The sequence below is a fragment of the Haliotis rubra genome, unplaced genomic scaffold (assembly GCF_003918875.1).
Source record: "Haliotis rubra isolate DU_JTF1 unplaced genomic scaffold, ASM391887v1 Scf91, whole genome shotgun sequence".
Lineage (NCBI taxonomy): Eukaryota > Metazoa > Mollusca > Gastropoda > Lepetellida > Haliotidae > Haliotis > Haliotis rubra.
In genome coordinates, this window is record NW_025767646.1 from 1261888 (window position 1) to 1279042 (window position 17155).

General features: G+C 38.5%; 1 protein-coding gene and 1 long non-coding RNA gene across 3 annotated transcripts in view; one reads left to right on the forward strand and one right to left on the reverse strand.

Annotated features, from left to right (window-relative positions):
• Window positions 1-17155, forward strand: part of LOC124264099 (titin-like) — a 133909-nt gene that overhangs the window by 113982 nt on the left and 2772 nt on the right. The window contains exons 50-67 of the mRNA XM_046698826.1: window positions 85-198; window positions 588-788; window positions 1734-1832; window positions 3563-3763; window positions 4403-4566; window positions 5385-5548; window positions 5752-6916; window positions 7219-7369; window positions 8120-8305; window positions 8987-9130; window positions 9270-9439; window positions 9991-10144; window positions 11612-11653; window positions 12598-12685; window positions 13496-13696; window positions 14035-14376; window positions 15533-15685; window positions 16463-16586. Coding sequence (XP_046554782.1) covers window positions 85-198; window positions 588-788; window positions 1734-1832; window positions 3563-3763; window positions 4403-4566; window positions 5385-5548; window positions 5752-6916; window positions 7219-7369; window positions 8120-8305; window positions 8987-9130; window positions 9270-9439; window positions 9991-10144; window positions 11612-11653; window positions 12598-12685; window positions 13496-13696; window positions 14035-14376; window positions 15533-15685; window positions 16463-16586 — 3863 coding nt within the window. The remainder of the gene's footprint in view (window positions 1-84; window positions 199-587; window positions 789-1733; window positions 1833-3562; window positions 3764-4402; window positions 4567-5384; window positions 5549-5751; window positions 6917-7218; window positions 7370-8119; window positions 8306-8986; window positions 9131-9269; window positions 9440-9990; window positions 10145-11611; window positions 11654-12597; window positions 12686-13495; window positions 13697-14034; window positions 14377-15532; window positions 15686-16462; window positions 16587-17155) is intronic.
• The window catches only part of LOC124264104, a 50332-nt gene continuing 43333 nt past the window's right edge, over window positions 10157-17155 (reverse strand). For both annotated transcript variants that reach the window (XR_006895052.1, XR_006895053.1), the window contains exon 3: window positions 10157-10225. This is a non-coding gene — a long non-coding RNA (uncharacterized LOC124264104). The remainder of the gene's footprint in view (window positions 10226-17155) is intronic.

Here is a 17155-nt window from a genome sequence, read left to right on the forward strand (position 1 = left end):
TTTGTTTGATAATTCTTTTCATAGTTTGTTTGATAATTTCAATTCCAAGTGCAGCATATTATTTCCATACAACCTTGTTTACAGAGAAGCCAAAATCCTCATCAAAGAAGCCTGTTGGTCCAACTGTTGTTGCACCTCTGACCGATTCCACCACTGCAGAAGGCGAAAAGCGATTTGTTCTTGACTGCAGCTTTGCAGGTGAGGGAAAATACGTGAATGCATCAATGTCTGCATATGACCATAGAGCAGACTGTATTATTGCCAGAATCATGGAGAATGATGTCAAGTTTATCAGTGCAAATCACTTAAGGGTTTTATTTCAAGGGAGCAGGGAAATTCTAATTTAAGATCCTGCTTTATTTTCCACAAATATACCGATGGAAACAAATCAGGGAACAGATGAAGGTACGAGTGTTCATTATTCTTTTCCCCTTTCTTCACATATTTTGTATTGCACTGTGGGTGAAAATTGGGAAATAAACATTTTGCATTTTCATGTGTTCCCTTATTTGTTTCCATCAGTATGTATTGAATGTGAGCACATTATATAGAAGGAAAGATTAAACCGATGAGACTTTCACTTTCAGATGCCACCGACTGTTCCATCACATGGTTCAAGGATGGTGAGGAGATAAAGCCGGGTCGCGAGTTCCGGGCTCGGTTTGATGGCAGAGTTGCCTCCCTTACCATCTCCCGCGTCATCGAGGAAGATGTTGGCAAATATGAATGTGTAGCATCTGGACCCACAGGCTTAGAAGCCAAGACAAACTGTTACCTCAAAGTTGAAGGTGAGATATGACATAGAGAAATAGTACTTCAGTAGTTTATCCACATATGAATGTAAATTATTTATGAATATACACTGGGCTTGTCACAGTGATGACTCGGATTCCATCCTCCTGATGGAAAGAAAGCTCTTGTCTCTTCATGACGGAAATACTGTTCATGTGATTCTCCATTTTAACTTGTATGGGTACCCAGGGGAAGTCATAGACAGAATGGGTTTCAGTTGTCCCAGTGACTGCCAGAAGAGCCGACTTCATGGTTTAATGGGGATCAGATGATCAACATGCTGAGGCTTACAACATTCACAATATGCTCAAAGCCACACTCAGCAATATTCCAGCTATATGGGGAAGGTCTGTAAATATTCGTGTCTGGATCAGACAATCCAGTGATCAACAGCATGAGTCATCCAAGTCAGGGAGCCTGACCACCCAATCCCATTAATCGCCTCTTACGACAAGCATGGGTTACTGAAGACCGATTTTAACCCAGATCTTCACGGGTTTAAAAAGTAAAGCTTTGCATGGGTTTGTTTTACTTGGACAATATGCTCACAGGATTTTTTTAAGTAAACTCTTCACTCGACTTTGAGGCAATATATATTTATCTTTTCACATTGTTTTTTGAAAAGACAAACATCTGGTGATTCATTAATACAAGCTATTGATGTAGTCAGAACTGTACGATGGCATCTGCTTTTAGCAGAGATTTTTGGTGATTATTGAGAAAGCTTTTTAACTTTGATTTTGTGATGGAAGCTCTTCGACTGTTGTGTTTATCTGCTCTAGATTAGATAGTATAATTTATTTCACTCACTTGTACAGAGTGTATGCTGGCAGGGGCAGAAAAAAAAATTCAATAAATTTTAACTGAACTTTAGATGTTGATAGCTGGTTTATGAATATGAAACTAATTTTTGAGGTAATGACTTTTTGTCCTTGTTTCAGTTTCCAACGAAAAACGTGAACCTCCAGTGTTTGTGCGAGAACTGCGTGACATGGAGGTCGACAATGGAGACAAAGTTGAGCTGGTTGTGGAGGTCAAAGGTAATGAAGCATGACTATCATACTGCTATAGAAGTGTTCTAACCATATCTGCAACCTGACCTAAATGTGTGACTAAAGTTTGAGTGACTGCCTCTAGAAACATGACTTACACATATGACTATATGCATGGTCTGCAGGAGCCAGAGTATGTGCCATTATGTGATTTAGAAAATACTGAAGTTGAAATACTGTTTTCCAAAGCCATAGGAGCATGCAGAGACCAAGCCCTAAACTGTATCTCATTGCATCTTGAATTAATCCATTTTGTCTAAATCCTAAAGCTCCATCAGTATAACTTCCCTGTTTGGGAACAGATTCTGCTTTCTCTGACCTTAGGCAACTTCCTCGATTGGTGTCATCTGCAGCCATATTTTTATGGTTTACAAATAACAGATTAGCAATGAAGTTTATTGTCGAAAGAATAATTAGTTTCTACAAACCTGCATTAACTTGTATGTGTCGGCAAGCTTTGTGGCAGCTAAACAAAGTCTGTATTCACTTCTGTCAAGAGATGGGTTTGTTGAAAAGTATATTTAATGTATTGTGTTATGTAGTAATTAGATTCCTAATCAATAAAATATGTAAAGAAAAGATAATATATCAACTTTAACTTTCATTATTTGTGTAACTGATCGGTCAACCCCAAATAGAAATATGTGGCATAGCTACAGCTTCCTTAGATAATGCTATTGTAGGTCTATAGCATCTTTTTCTGCTGAAATACCCTGCTGAGATCTCAAGCTGTAGGTTGCAACTCTCAACATCCTTTAACACTGCTGCCTAAATATGCTGGTGATACAGCAGCTTGAACTATATGTGTGGATTCTGTGCAATGTGAAATAAATATCCCAAGTGTGGTATACATTTTTATCCCTATGTGTGATACGACCAATATTCCATGTGTGATTAAATGAATCCCGTATCAGTGGTATATCCTGTCTTTGTAACCAGGGCTCCAGATAAAGGCCGTATCAGCATATGTACGGATAAAAATTAAGCATGATACGACAGGAAATAATTTAGGAAATGTAGCAGATACACACCATAGCAATGGTGTATGGTCTAATCATTTACAGATGTATTTATCTGAAAAATGATTGATTTATTGTATATTGACCTGTTTACACAAGAGTAGCAATGTTGTGGTGCATATATGAAACGAAACACAAGATTACTGATTACAGTACTCTAAATGTACTCTTAAGTTTTTCCAGTACTCCTATATTGAACCGCCTCCATGGTGTAGTGGTTAGAGAGTCCGCCCGGAGAGCCGGAAGGTCGCGGGTTCGTTTCCCCGACCGCGTCATACCAAAAGATGTTAAAATATGGTATTTGTTGGTCCCTGCCTGGCGCTCGGCATTAATGGGTACAACAAGGACTGGTCGGCTCGGAGTCAGTATAATGTGTCTGAGAGGGGTATTCATGCTTCACTGCGGCATGGTATCTCAGTGGGCTAGCACTATAAAACCAGCTTAAGTCTGGGCTAGTACAAGCAGCCGCACATACACATGCATGCACGTCGTCATATGAGCAAAATATTCTCAAGCACGACGTTAAATCCAATTTCACCTCACCTCCTATATTGAAAAAATAAGGAGTACGTACTCCTGATGTTGAAAAATTATCTGGAGCCCTGTGTAACCATGGTAACATGACATGTACCCATTCTGCTAGAGCTTGATCTATCCTTCGCATGCTTGCTGCACGATTTCCGCATGTTGTGTTTTCAGGCAGTGAACCAATCGATGTGTTCTGGATACATAATAACAGGGAGGTAACTCCGCAAGACACGGAGTGCCAGCTGATAAGGAACGGCAATATTCATAAACTCGTTATTCCCCAAGTGTGTCAGCAAGACGCTGGGGAGTATGTCTGCGAGGCATACAGTGATTATGGTGATACCGACACGTTTTGTAGACTTAATGTTCGAGGTAGGAATGACACGTAAACTGTTTAAAGTCCTACTAGAGGTCACCAGGGATTAATGAAGGTGTCTGTCAACAAGTGTTGATATGGAATGTGTTTGTGTATGTATGCATGAATGTCATATACGCATTTTGAAGTTTGGAGAGTGTGTTTTGTGAAAAGATTATACAATGTCATAAAGAGTTTATAAAATAAACTCTCCAAATATTTGATATCCCTACTTGATAAGACATTATTTATAATTTAAACATTTTGAAATTAATTTCATGCAGAGACATAATTATTTCCATATCTTAACTTCTTTGATACACATTCTTCTTTTCATTCATAAATAATAAGTATGATTTAAGTAATATTTTACACTTGATAAACTTTATTCAATATTCTCAATCTTTTTCTCCTTTTCTCTCTTCAGAAAATGAACTTCCCAGCTCACCGGAATCAGAAAGTTCCTGAGCATGATTATCTCCCTTTAGTATATCCCATCATTCCTATTTCTACCTCCATTTTCTCATTTTTGTTTGTCTATCCATCTTTCCCTAACACTTACTCTACCTTTCCTTTCTTCCCTGCCTCTGTCACTCACTCTTTCCAACCTTATTAACCCCATGTTTTGTTTGAGTTTGAATCATTGTTTTAAACAGACGTAGAGCTCCCCGCCCCTCCCGAATTTGTCTCGAGTCCCCGTCTTTTAACAACAGAAGAGGGCTCAAGTACAATGTACACGTGTAGGGTGAAAGGTCACCCAGTACCCCACGTCTCTTGGGAGAAAGATGGCATAGCCATCAAGGAAAATAGCCATTTCAAGGTAAGAATTAAACACAAAGAACATTTTGCTACCCAATAAAAAATACACCATCATCTAATACCTCCGTACAAATATTGTAATAAGTGTTTTGAAAGGAACTAATATTCAATGCAGAAAGTTTATGTTCACTTGATAAATATTGTGAGAAGAAAATGTTATCCGAGAAATGTCTGTACGCCACTGTTAGGGACCGTTCATAATTTATGGCTAGGGGGGTGATGATGATTTATATTGGAGAAGCATGTACAATGTCAATGACCCCCCTAAAATTTATGTACAAAATAAGTGACCCCCTGCATGTCATGTACAAAATCAATGACCCCCTCCCCTTCCCATAATTTCTAAGCATAATTTTAAACATATTTTTATGTACAAAATTGCTGACCCCCCCTAGTACGTGTGTACAAAATTGCTGACCACCCTAGCTCCTCAGAACAAAATGGGTGACCCCCTTAAAATCATCATCACCCCCCTAGCCATAAATTATGAACGGTCCCTTACAGTTCAGGGTCCAGGGTCCCGTTTCACAAAGCGATCGTAGTACTACGACTGTCGCAAGTCAATGTTACAATATGGGAGTTACGATCACCTTAGCGCACCGATCGCTTTGTGAAAAGAGGCCCCGATCCACAAAGCATTCGTAGCACTACGTCTTTCGTAAGCCTATGATAAACTTTAGAGTTACAATAACTTGTAATGCTACAAACCGTTGTGGATCGGGGCCCAGATTTCCTTCCTATCTTCCTTTCCTTCTACATGATAGGGCTTGATATTTGGAAGAAATGAGACCTTATTAATGATTTCGATGTATGTTCCAGATATCAATGCAAGGAGATGAACATATTCTGGAGATACTAAACACGGCTAAGACAGACGCAGGAAACTTCACCTGTCGTCTATGCAACTCAAATGGGGAAGTGTCCAACACTGCCACACTTGTAGTCAAAGAGAAAACAGATTTTAGATCTGTCCTTAAAACAAGGTAACAGTTCTAACATTGCCACGAAGGAGGAAGCAAATTAATGTTACACCTTTAAAAGCTCATCACTTTTAGCTCTGTACAATCTGAATTCCTTGATTTATCTATAATTGATTTATGATGTTGTTAGTCACAATATGGCTGAAATATTGATGGTTTGCAGTCACTCATTCATTCTACAGTCTTAAAATGTCTGTCCTTTTCAGACCAACTCTTGGAAAACTTGGAAAACAAAACAGCACAGATTCTGAAAAGTCAGATAAAGAGAATGATCTACAATTCCGTCATGTATTACGCAAGAGTGATCGATCAACACCACCTGGTGGCTATGATGACAAACGTTCACGTTCTGGGGTACAGCAAGTTGACTTTCGCAATGTCCTCAAGCACAAAACAAGCAAACCTGATTCAGTATTAGCGCCAAAATCAAAATCATTTGAACCTGTGAGAGAAACAGCGACTCTGAAGTCAAGAGAAGCTTATAAACAAAACAGAGACTGGAACAAGACAACTACTGTGAAGACAGAAACAATCTCTGTAAAAAGTGTCTCCAAATCAAAATTATATGACTCTCCCAAAATAGAGACCAATAAGTTTGAAAAAAGTTCAAATGTTAGTTTAAAGAAATCTCCCCCTCAGGAAGATGCTGCTCTGAAAAGTAAGCTAAATAAGTTTGAGCAGATGTCCAGTCATGAAGAGTCACCCTCAGGATCTTTTGTCAAAAGTCACACCAAACAGGGATCTCTACAAGGAAGATTAGATAAATTTGAAAAGAATAAACTTCAAGATGAAGTGAAAACCAAAGTTCAAACAACACTACCTACCTCCCAAACACCTGATAAATCAGTGTTAGGAAAACTTAACAAATTTGAAAAACTTTCAAGCGGTGAACATACATCTGCTAAGAAGAAAACACCCCCACCTACACAAGCCCCCAAACCCCGAGGAAATGTATTGGACAAATATTCCTTCAAGGAGAGGACATCGCCAAGTCAAAACTTGCAAAACGGTAAATCAGATGTAAAGCAGGAAGATCTAGCATCTAAAAACAAAATGACAGAAAAAACTGTGAAATCTCGCAAGGAGAAATTTGAGCTTTCTCCTGATACTGCACCACCAGAGAAAACAAAGCAATCAAAATTAGAAAAAAGCAACAAATTTGAAAGTTCCCCAGAACAAACATGGAGGTCAAGACCAGAAGGAGAACCTCTGTCTGTGTTGACAACAAGACACTCAGACATTGTTCAACAACCTCCACAAGTCCAACGCCAGTTGGCAGACCAACGTGTTCGTTATGGCCACCAGGTGGTGCTGGAGTGTGAGATATCTGGAGGATCTGTTGACTGGAGTGTCAATGGTAAAGCAATTCGGGTACGTCTAAAACCCAAAATCTTTGCGGTCTTATGATACATTTACCTTCGACTGATCCACTATGAATCTTCAACATAATTTTTTTTATTACATTTTCTTCTTGCAAGGTAAATTTTCATGATGGTAAAAAGAATTGCCTAAGTTAAAAATGTTATCTCAAATAAATATAAAATCGTGTATGTAGATTAATCTAACACAAGTTAGCCTGAAGCAAGTAGGATGAACATTTACTGAATAAATTATGAACATATTTTTAGCATTTTATGAACAATTTAAGAAGGTATGTTGGTGTTTTTTGCCAGTGTTCCAAGTTTTTCAAGATGGCAGTGACACCTGAAAATGTCGCAACTCTGATGATCGCAGAAGCATACTCTGAAGACGAGGGAGAATATATTTGCACCGCCACCAACAAGTTTGGAACAGCTTCTACATCATGCAGGCTGTTTGTGGAGGGTATGTATTCAGGAGGCAGGGGATAGCCTAGTGGTTAAAGCGTTTGCTCATCACGCCAAAAGCCAGTGTTTGTTGCCTGACATTGGTACAATGTGTGAGCCCAATATCTGGTGATACTGCTGGAATAGTTATGGTTGTAAGAAGCAACTTAATGGGTCAGATTCAGCGTCTTGCTTGATTGTGTGTGATCATATAGCTAACATATAGCTATAACGTATATCGACCGCCTCCGTGGTGTAGTGGTTAAAGCGTCCGCCCAGAGAGAGGAAGGTCGCGGGTTCGATCCCCAACCACGTCATACCAAAAGACGTTCAAATATGGTACTTGTTGGTCCCTGCCTGGCGCTCGGCATTAATGGGTACAACAAGGACTGGTCGGCTCAGAGTCAGTATAATGTGTCTGAGAGGGGTATTCATGCTTCACTGCGGCATGGTATCTCAGTGGGCTAGCACTATAAAACCAGCTTAAGTCTGGGGTAGTACAAGCAGCCGCACATACACATCGCACATACACGTCGTAATATGAGCGAAATATTCTCAAGCACGACGTTAAACCCAATTTCACCTCACCTCACCTATAACGTATATCATTGGTTTGCCTGGTCCAGACTTCATTACTTACAGGCAGTGGTCATATTGCTGGATTTATCCTCAGTACGGTAGAACATCAAACAGCAAACAAACATGCTTAGTCTCAAATACATATTACCACACATCGGCTTTCACTATCATCACTGTAATTATCTTCCAGCATCCAGTTCCCTCTCTTCACGCTCTGACATCGAGGGTGCCGTGACGATACCTGCTCGTCTTCTGACTATCACTCCCTCTTCAGTGGCTGTGACCAGAGGTCAGAAGGTCGTCGTCGAGGCAACTTTCAATGGAGAGCCCAAACCGGAAGTGAGGTGGTTCAAAGGGAGAGATGAAATTCTGAAAGGTAGGATAATCTGTCAAATATTATTTATTATTATTATAGGATATTTATATAAGCACATATCCACAAACTAGTGCAAGCTCAAGGCGCTGGTATTTTTTCCCTCGATCATTGGATGTCAATCTCAACGGCACATCGCATTATCAATCTCAACTCCCTGGGGATCATACAAATATACTGAATATGATGCCTAAGTTGCAACGGGTTCACTTTGAACATTTTAAAACCCCTTAATTTGAAAACCTTTTGAGGTTTTTGCTGCAACAGTTAATAGAGAATAATGAGGCAAATTTGTAATGATAATTGACCAAAATAGTTTCGTCATTTGCATTTCATGTCAGGCATTTGCTGCATCAAACATGCTCAGGTGCTATCATGCATCAGGGTTTTATTTACCCTCTGACATAGTTGTGTCTTTAGATTTAAAAGGGGCAGTGGGGTAGCCTAATGGTTAAAGCATTGGCTCGTCACGCTGAAGATCCGGGTTCGAATCCCCACATGGGCACAATGTGTGAAGCCCATTTCTGGTGTCCCCCGCCGTGATGTTGCTGGAATATTGCTAAAAGCGGCGTAAAACCAAACTCAGTCAGTCAGTCAGTCAGTTAGATTTAAAAATTTGTGGTAATTTTCCTATGATGACATGACATTTTGTACTGTGGGCTAAGTTCCGTTTTTATCCTTCAGACAGGAGAATCCAGCTAGAAAGTACCGGCAACCACAGTGTCCTGACAATCAACAAAGCAACACCGGAGGATGCCGGCAGATACATGATCGCTATTGAGAACCATGCTGGCAAGGATTCTCTCTGTGCCTCAGTCAGCATAGAAGGTGGGTGTTGTTTCAACTATCTCAGTCCCTAAACAACATTGTTTTCCCTTACACCTCCTTCTAAATAAAGAACGTCCAGATTTTCCTCAGGTTTTGAATCTCCAAGCTAATTGTGATTCGATCATTGTTGGAATTTCAGATGTCCCCGAACCACCCGGCAAACCCCAGGCTAACGACATCCTGCGAACATCAGTGGTATTGTGGTGGTGTGGCGCCCCCTATGATGGGGGCTCTCAGATCACCCATTACAAAGTCCAGTTGAAGAAAGTTGGAGACTCTAACTGGACGACTCTCACCTCGGGTTGCAAGGTGCGTACATCTCTTTTATTTGCCTTGTGGCTCAATTGGTGAGAGCTGTTCTAGAATAGGTAGTGTATGCGCTCAAATTTTTGACTAACTGTTGAAATGATCTTTAAAGTCATGTCTTTGCTCTTGAGATAACCTTCAATGTCACAAGGTCAGTCCTCCTTGCCTCGCCTTCTTCCCACATATGCTGCCACACTGTGATGTAACTGGATTTACTGCTCTGAATTGACAAAGATGCATTAAACCCAAATAACTCCTGTTGCTCTTTGTCAGTCATTTGTCTAGTCATAACATGATTATTTTCAGGCCACCATGACATAGTGTAGAGTTTACAAAACAAAGCATGAAAGTATCGGCCCTTATCGTACCCCTAAATTCAAAGTCCTCAAGGGTCCCAAAAGAACACACTACCTACACCACCACCTTTTCTCTTTCTCCCTCCTGACACAGATACCTTTACTTCAAATACTGATTGGAATATAATGGTGATGGCGTCACAAACCATCTCAACAATATAGATGCTGAGATTTGAAGTATGAACTCTATGATTTTAGAACACCTTCTATCAAGTGGACAATCTAGAAGAGAAGACTGCCTATTATTTCCGTGTGTACGCTGCCAACAAACATGGACACAGCAGCCCGGGGGAGATGTCTGACAAGGTCTTCACGTCCAACAGGAAAATCTCCCTGGATTATGAATCTGATGGTAAGTACTCACATGTGTATGGATGCTAGCTGATGGCTCTGTAGGAGGTGCTCCAGGAATCTGTCACAGCACTGTTCTCTTCTACAACACGTTATGCAGATAAGGCTTGAAACAATGTGATTGGTTCTCATGCACCACCTGCACCTTCAAAGTTACCTCAAATACTTGTATTTGTATAGCATTTTTAAAAACGAATAGTTAGGGATGGGGCAATGGAAGAGAAACTTTACTTGAAGACTCTGAAAGCTATGAGGAAAGATTCAGGATGCTGTTAATGCATTATTCATTAACAACCTGATCAGAACATGTGTTTTTCTGTATTATGGCAGATGCATAGCATTGTAAAGAAAATGAGTTGTTATCACAACCCGTGCCAAAGAACTAATTATTATATTTCATAGCCTATATAATGTTAGTGTTTGAGAATCTTTCATGTAGCAGCATGAATATAGCCAGCATAAAATACTTGGTTTGATTTATTGAGAAAGTCCTCAGTAAAAACAGACCCTAAACCTGACCAAAGGTAGATAACTCCAAATGAAAATCCTGCTAATATATAATCGCATTGTGCTATATAGTGCAGAGCCTCCTGGCATCAGCTGTGAGAAACATATATCTGGCTTGAAGCATTTGCTGAGATTGATGCATGATGGAATTTGTATATCAATTTACCAGAAAAACTAATTTCAATAAGATGTTCACAATGCTACACCATGTCATTGCCTGGTTTCCCTGGGTCAAGGAGCATGTCCAGTTTTGACAGCACACAACTAACCATTGCATCACGTCAATAATATTTGAAGTAGAAAATGCAAGACATGTATACATATATATTCTGCTCTAAGCTGCATGAAGTAGAACTTAGAAATAGGAGAGTTGCTAACAGCAATCTTATATTAATATTGCCATGCTATTAGAGTACATAGTAGCTTTATGTGACCTCCAGTTAAATGTTCATTTTAATTGTCATTATGTATTTAACATAATCTATTTTTAGATGTGCTGTGATCACTAGAAAAGTAGTTTTGGGAATTCTCTGGAATCATTATATCGGTTTTCCAGTGGATTCTGATTTATTGCTTGTAAACTCAACCAGTTCACAAAATGTTTGAAAAATATGATACAGTTTGATATTATATTGACGGAGAAATCAAATTTGATTCAGTGAAATACAAAAATCAATTTAAGAATAATTTGTACAATGATTTGTGAAATGGTTGAGTTGCACATTGGTTTTTTGTGTTTCTTCTTGCTAGTTGTATTTGGATTGACAACATATTTTGGCGTGAAAAATATTCTATTTTTCGACCCCTACATAAAAACACCATGATTAAAACGGAAAACATCAACAAGTTAATTAACTATTCACATGTTCAAGTTGTCCATCCTGTTTTACATCTAGACACCTGTCTGAAGCATTAGTCTCTTTGCTTATATCACCTCTCTCTGACATTACCATGGTTACAGGCGCACCTGAAGTATTCTCACCTGTGGAAACCAAGTTCAAAGGTAACTTGTTGACATTCAGGCAAGGGCAGATAAGCTGACTTACAAATATTGACAGGGTCTCCTGTCTTGTTAATCCTGTATATATATGGTTTATATCTGGAACAAATGTATGGGATATGAAATCTTAATATACTGTATACTTATATGGGATGATTATTCTGTCGTAGCATACTGTATTAATCACTTTCTGATGATTATTCTTAATAAACTGTTTATGCTGTTATGACAAAGCAGTGGATTGTAAACAGGTAGTAAACCACTTTAATCAAGCCAACAGTGCCTGAAATAATCCATTATATAGTCACATGGAATAACATTCTATGTAATAAAATACTGGCCAGTAAGAGAAGATACTCAATATTGAACCATGTTGGAAATGAATGGCCAGAAAATATGTTTAGAAGTATATGAATTATTTTACTCTGATATTCCCATCAGCTTGAAAATGCATCAGGAGACACAGCCTTTAAATAACTTATGACACCACAGGAATTTCAGACACAGCTTTATGTATATCATTTGACTTATTTCAAGACTTTTGAAATAGCTTTAAGTATTTTGGAAATATATTATTCTCATTTTCAAATATATTTTGAATAATATAATATAATAATGTATGTATTTCACAAATGGGTGAAGTGTTACTTGATTATCTTCTATTACTTCGAAGCAAATGAGACCCTGTGGAAAATGCTTGGCTGAAGTGATTGGCATGTAGAATACTGTTGAATTGTTGATTATACATGTGCATGTATTCTATAGCTTGTGTTAATTAACTGATTAACAAAAACAAAAACAAGTTGCCAATAACCACTACCAGTTTACTTAAATCACACAGCATGTTAATTGTTTCCCCCTAGTTATTTACAAGTCACAGGTAATTTTGACATAAATGAGAACCTTAACACATGTCATTTGTTTCAATTATTATTTTGATTTTTTAGACGAACTTCCATTTGAGCCTAGAGAAGTGAAAGTGGAACCATCAAGGAAGTTTGAAGATGAGTATGAGATCATGCACGAAGTTGGGAAGTAAGTACCGTATATTAGTCAGTCGTCTTTCAATAAGCCATGATATAAGAGCCATTTAGAGTAAAATTCGACGTTACAGCTTTTGTTAAAGAAAAACATTTTTCAATACTATATCTCAATCTCAACTGAATTAATTATATTTCTTAATATGTTTGTATTTGTGTGAATGGTGAGTGAATGGATTGTCTTGTTTCGTAAAAATTTCCACCTGTATCCCATTAAATTACTGTATATCTTTGGACTGAGCTGTCCCCTGGCTGCTTAGTTTTGACTGTAACAGCGATTCAGAAATAAAATTTAAATTCATAAGGTCATGTAGAGATCATGTGGGTATATTGTGCAGTGCAGAGATAGCTACAGATTGTCATAATTCCGGACAATTTTCATGTAAATAAGCTTAGTATTATGATCAAATTGATTATTACAAAAACATTTATTTTAAAAAAAAATGCCTACCTTCAATAGTTACTCATCTTGTGTGATTTGACGTAGATTAATATTATGTCTGGAAGTATCTCCTATCATCATGTGGGGAGCTCATAATCCATTCAAAGATATTTGCTAGTTTCTGATTTTTATGAAATAACTGGCCAGCTTCTTTGAGAAAATATGGTAATATATTTCCAAATGTAAATTGTCTGCCCACAGGTTACCAGGGAAAGTAGGAATGATGTTATGATATTAGCAATGGCACATAGTGATAGAAATATTAAACTAAATACAGGTGATGTTATACAGGATTCTGTACTTGTCTTGTGTTGATTCTAGTTGTATATCCTGCTCTTATCTACTTATTCTATCTATCTCTAGAGGCAAGTTCGGCAACGTGTACAAGTGTAAATCCAAAGAAAGTGGCAAAATCTGGGCAGCGAAGATTTTGAAATGTCGAGAAAAAGAAAAGGCCAACATTCGTCATGAGATAGAAATCATGAATGATCTGGCGCATCCCAAACTTATGATGATCTGGGACGCCTTTGAGGCTCAACGTAGTATGACTCTTGTCATGGAATTGTAAGTCTATGAAAGCCTGTGTTGTTTGATTCTTTGAGGTCAGGGCAGTGGGGTAGCCTAGTTATTAAAGCGTTTGCTTGTCACACTGAAGACCTGGTTTGATTCCCCACATGGTTACAATGGAAGCCATTTGTTGTGTCCCCTCCCGTGATATTGCTGGAATATTGCTGAAAATGGTGTTAAGCCACACTCACTCACTCACATGGGAAAATTGTGAAGCCCATTTCTAGCGCCCCCTTCCATTACAATGCTAGAATATTGTTAAAAGTAGGGTACATCCATATCAACTCATCCACTGTAATTAAAGTTTCCTCAAAATGCTAAATGTTATGTTGCAGCGTTGGTGGTGGCGAGTTGTTCGAACGTGTGATCAGCGATGATTTTGAGCTGACAGAGGGCGACTGCGTCCACTTCATGCGTCAGACATGCGATGGCGTAGGCTATATGCACAATAACGGCATCCTTCACCTTGACCTTAAACCCGAGAACATCCTATGTATCTCGGACAAAACTAACCAGATCAAGATCATTGATTTCGGCCTTGCCAGACGGTATGAGGATGGCAAGAGCGTCAAAGTTCTTTTCGGGACGCCCGAATTCATCGCCCCGGAAGTTATCAACTACGATGAGATCAGCTTTGCCACCGACATGTGGAGCCTTGGTGTCATTTGTTACCTCCTGTGAGTCCCTTTGCTCTTCCTTCTGTTGGGGTAGTCTAGTGGTTTGGCCGTCACGCCGAAGACCCGGGTTCGAATCCCCACATGGGTACAATGAATGAAGCCCATTTCTGGTGTCCCCTGCCTTGATATTGCTGGAATATTGCTAAAAGCAGCGTAAAACCAAACTCAGTCAGTCAGTCTGTCTGTCAAAATGAGGCTGATAGCACTCCTAACAGGTTAACCAATCGCCTTGTACCATGGCTTCGAAACATTGTGAAGATGTCCCAAGACTTTCATTGCCTTATCGTTTTGTAATCAGACTATGTTCCCTTTTCGCAAAGCAATCTTAGCGCTATGACCGCTAAGTATATGCTTAAGTATGCAAGCGTCCTCGTACTTTAACTATAATAGTTCAGGGCGAAAGTGTGCTTTATTACACTATACATGGTGGTAGAGCGAACTATATTTCTTAAGTCTAATGATAATCTTTTTCTAAGATAATTTTGTAAGTGTTTGAGAAATCTCAGAATAGGTGAGAATAGTTGTAAAATATATCAACGGTTGTTTGGAGGGTATTCAACAACATGGCAGCTGCCAACTTGCCACTATTGATGAACTTCCTGTGTTTTCAGTAACATACTATAATTAATATAGATCTGTCAGTTGATCTTCCAGTTTACAACTGTGAATAACATGAGCTTTGTCTGCCATAAAGGAAGTTAACGTCGTAAATATCTCAAAAAATGAAAAATAATTGGAATATACTTAGATTTGGTCTTGGTATAATTCAATACATTATTTTGTACCCACGCACAATATGATGGCAAATCAATTGACAGTGACACCATCAGTGTTGATAAGTTTGGGGGTGTGCAAAATGAACATGCTAGGTCTCTCTCCCATGAGTGTCATGATAGGGACCAGGGATTGTTTTAGGCTTTGAAATAGTGAATAACAGTGTGGGTGTAATTTTGGTAATTGTTGTTTGTAATAGGTAGTGTCAACTGAATCACTGTTTGTACATTGTATCTCTGATGTGCTCAATAACCGGTGCATGTTATCAAGCTGTCATCACTGGGAATCAAGTAAATGAACAAAAACTGTAAGTGTACTTGATTTATGAGGTAAAAGCCTTGTGTACATCGAATTCAATTTGTTTCTATTTTATCTTCAACAGATTATCAGGCTTATCTCCCTTCCTGGGGGATAACGACGCAGAGACGTTAGCAAATGTTACCCGGGGCGAGTTCGACTTTGATGACGAGTCATTCGATGACATTACTGATAATGCCAAAGATTTCATTACGCGTTTGATGATCAAAAACAAAGAGTAAGTAATTCATCCAAATAGTTATACACTATACAAAAATATAACGGATTTTAGAGTATTTTTATGAAGTTCTCCAACAAAAGCATAGCTATGTAGAACAAACTTTATGGATAACAACTTCTTTTTATTCGTGAGTGCGATGTTTCGATACAGTTTCTTGTACTCACGAATAAAAAGAAGTTGTTATCCATAAAGTTTGTTCTATATTGTACTTCCCAACTTCTAAAATGCCACTCAAAGAAAAAGCATAGCTAAAGTATACTAATGATCTTTTATTTTTTCTGTTGAGTATAACTATGCCGATTGTGCTAAATCCCAATGTTTTTTGTAAAGAGTCAGTGTCTACAATATGTGGCAGATTGTGTGTCATCGTACCCCAATGAAGGAATCATGTATGTACCATCCACTGGTATCTCTTCACCTCGTTTTTACATACCGTACATTCTGCCGTCATTGGGGGTGGTGGGGTAGCCTCGTGGTTAAAGCGTTGGCGTTCAAATCGCCACATGGGTACAATGTGTAAAGCCCATTTCTTGTGCCCCCTGTCGTGATATTGCTGGAATATTGCTAAAAGCGGTGTTAAACTAAACTCACTCACTTACTGATGTCATTAGCAGAATTGTTACTGACAGCAATGTAAATAAACACACCACATGCAATTATCCAGAATAGTAAAAATTCCCTGAATTTTACATTCAGCATTAATATATTAGCATTATGTCAGTGTTGTCATGTATTAAGACAGTAGTTTAACTATCATTTTAATTGGTTTTTCAGCAAACGCTATCTGATTAAGAAAGCCGAACAACATGTATGGCTTTCCCAGGATGAGCGACGAATCAGAAGTAAACGTCTCAATACTGAGAGGCTAAAGCGATTTATGTTGAGAAGAAAATGGCAGGTGTGTACACTCAGGCAATTCTAAACTTCTAAAAGTTATTAATTTCCCTTAAATTGAGACTATGAGGTAAAAGTGATTTAAGAGTGGTTCAAGTAGACATTCACTAGTCCCATAGAGATTCTTGTGGAGCATCCAAATCGATCACACAATCAATCTCGCACACTTCATGCGTATGCTCTTGCTCTGAAAGTGTGGATTGTTGTGAACGATATTGATCACTGGATCATCTGGTCCATTTGCATAACACTTTCAATTGGCTGGAATGCTGCTGAGTGAAACAAATAATATGTATCATTGTTTAATAATTTTCATTTATGTCAAAAGCTTTTGAAGATAGCAGTAGTAATTTGGGAGTGGTTTTGGTTTGGAAAAGTTTTGCTCTATATTTTCTACCTCAGTAGTTCAAAGAATGTGTAGAACAGATGTTTGTTAGATATTTCTGTGTTATATCCATAGCGTGAACAAACTTAACATTGCACCATGTATAATGATTGTGTGTAGTTGTGTCAACTAATATCACCTTGACTTATTCAACCCGAAGGACTCGTGAGGTACAGTAAAGTGTGGGC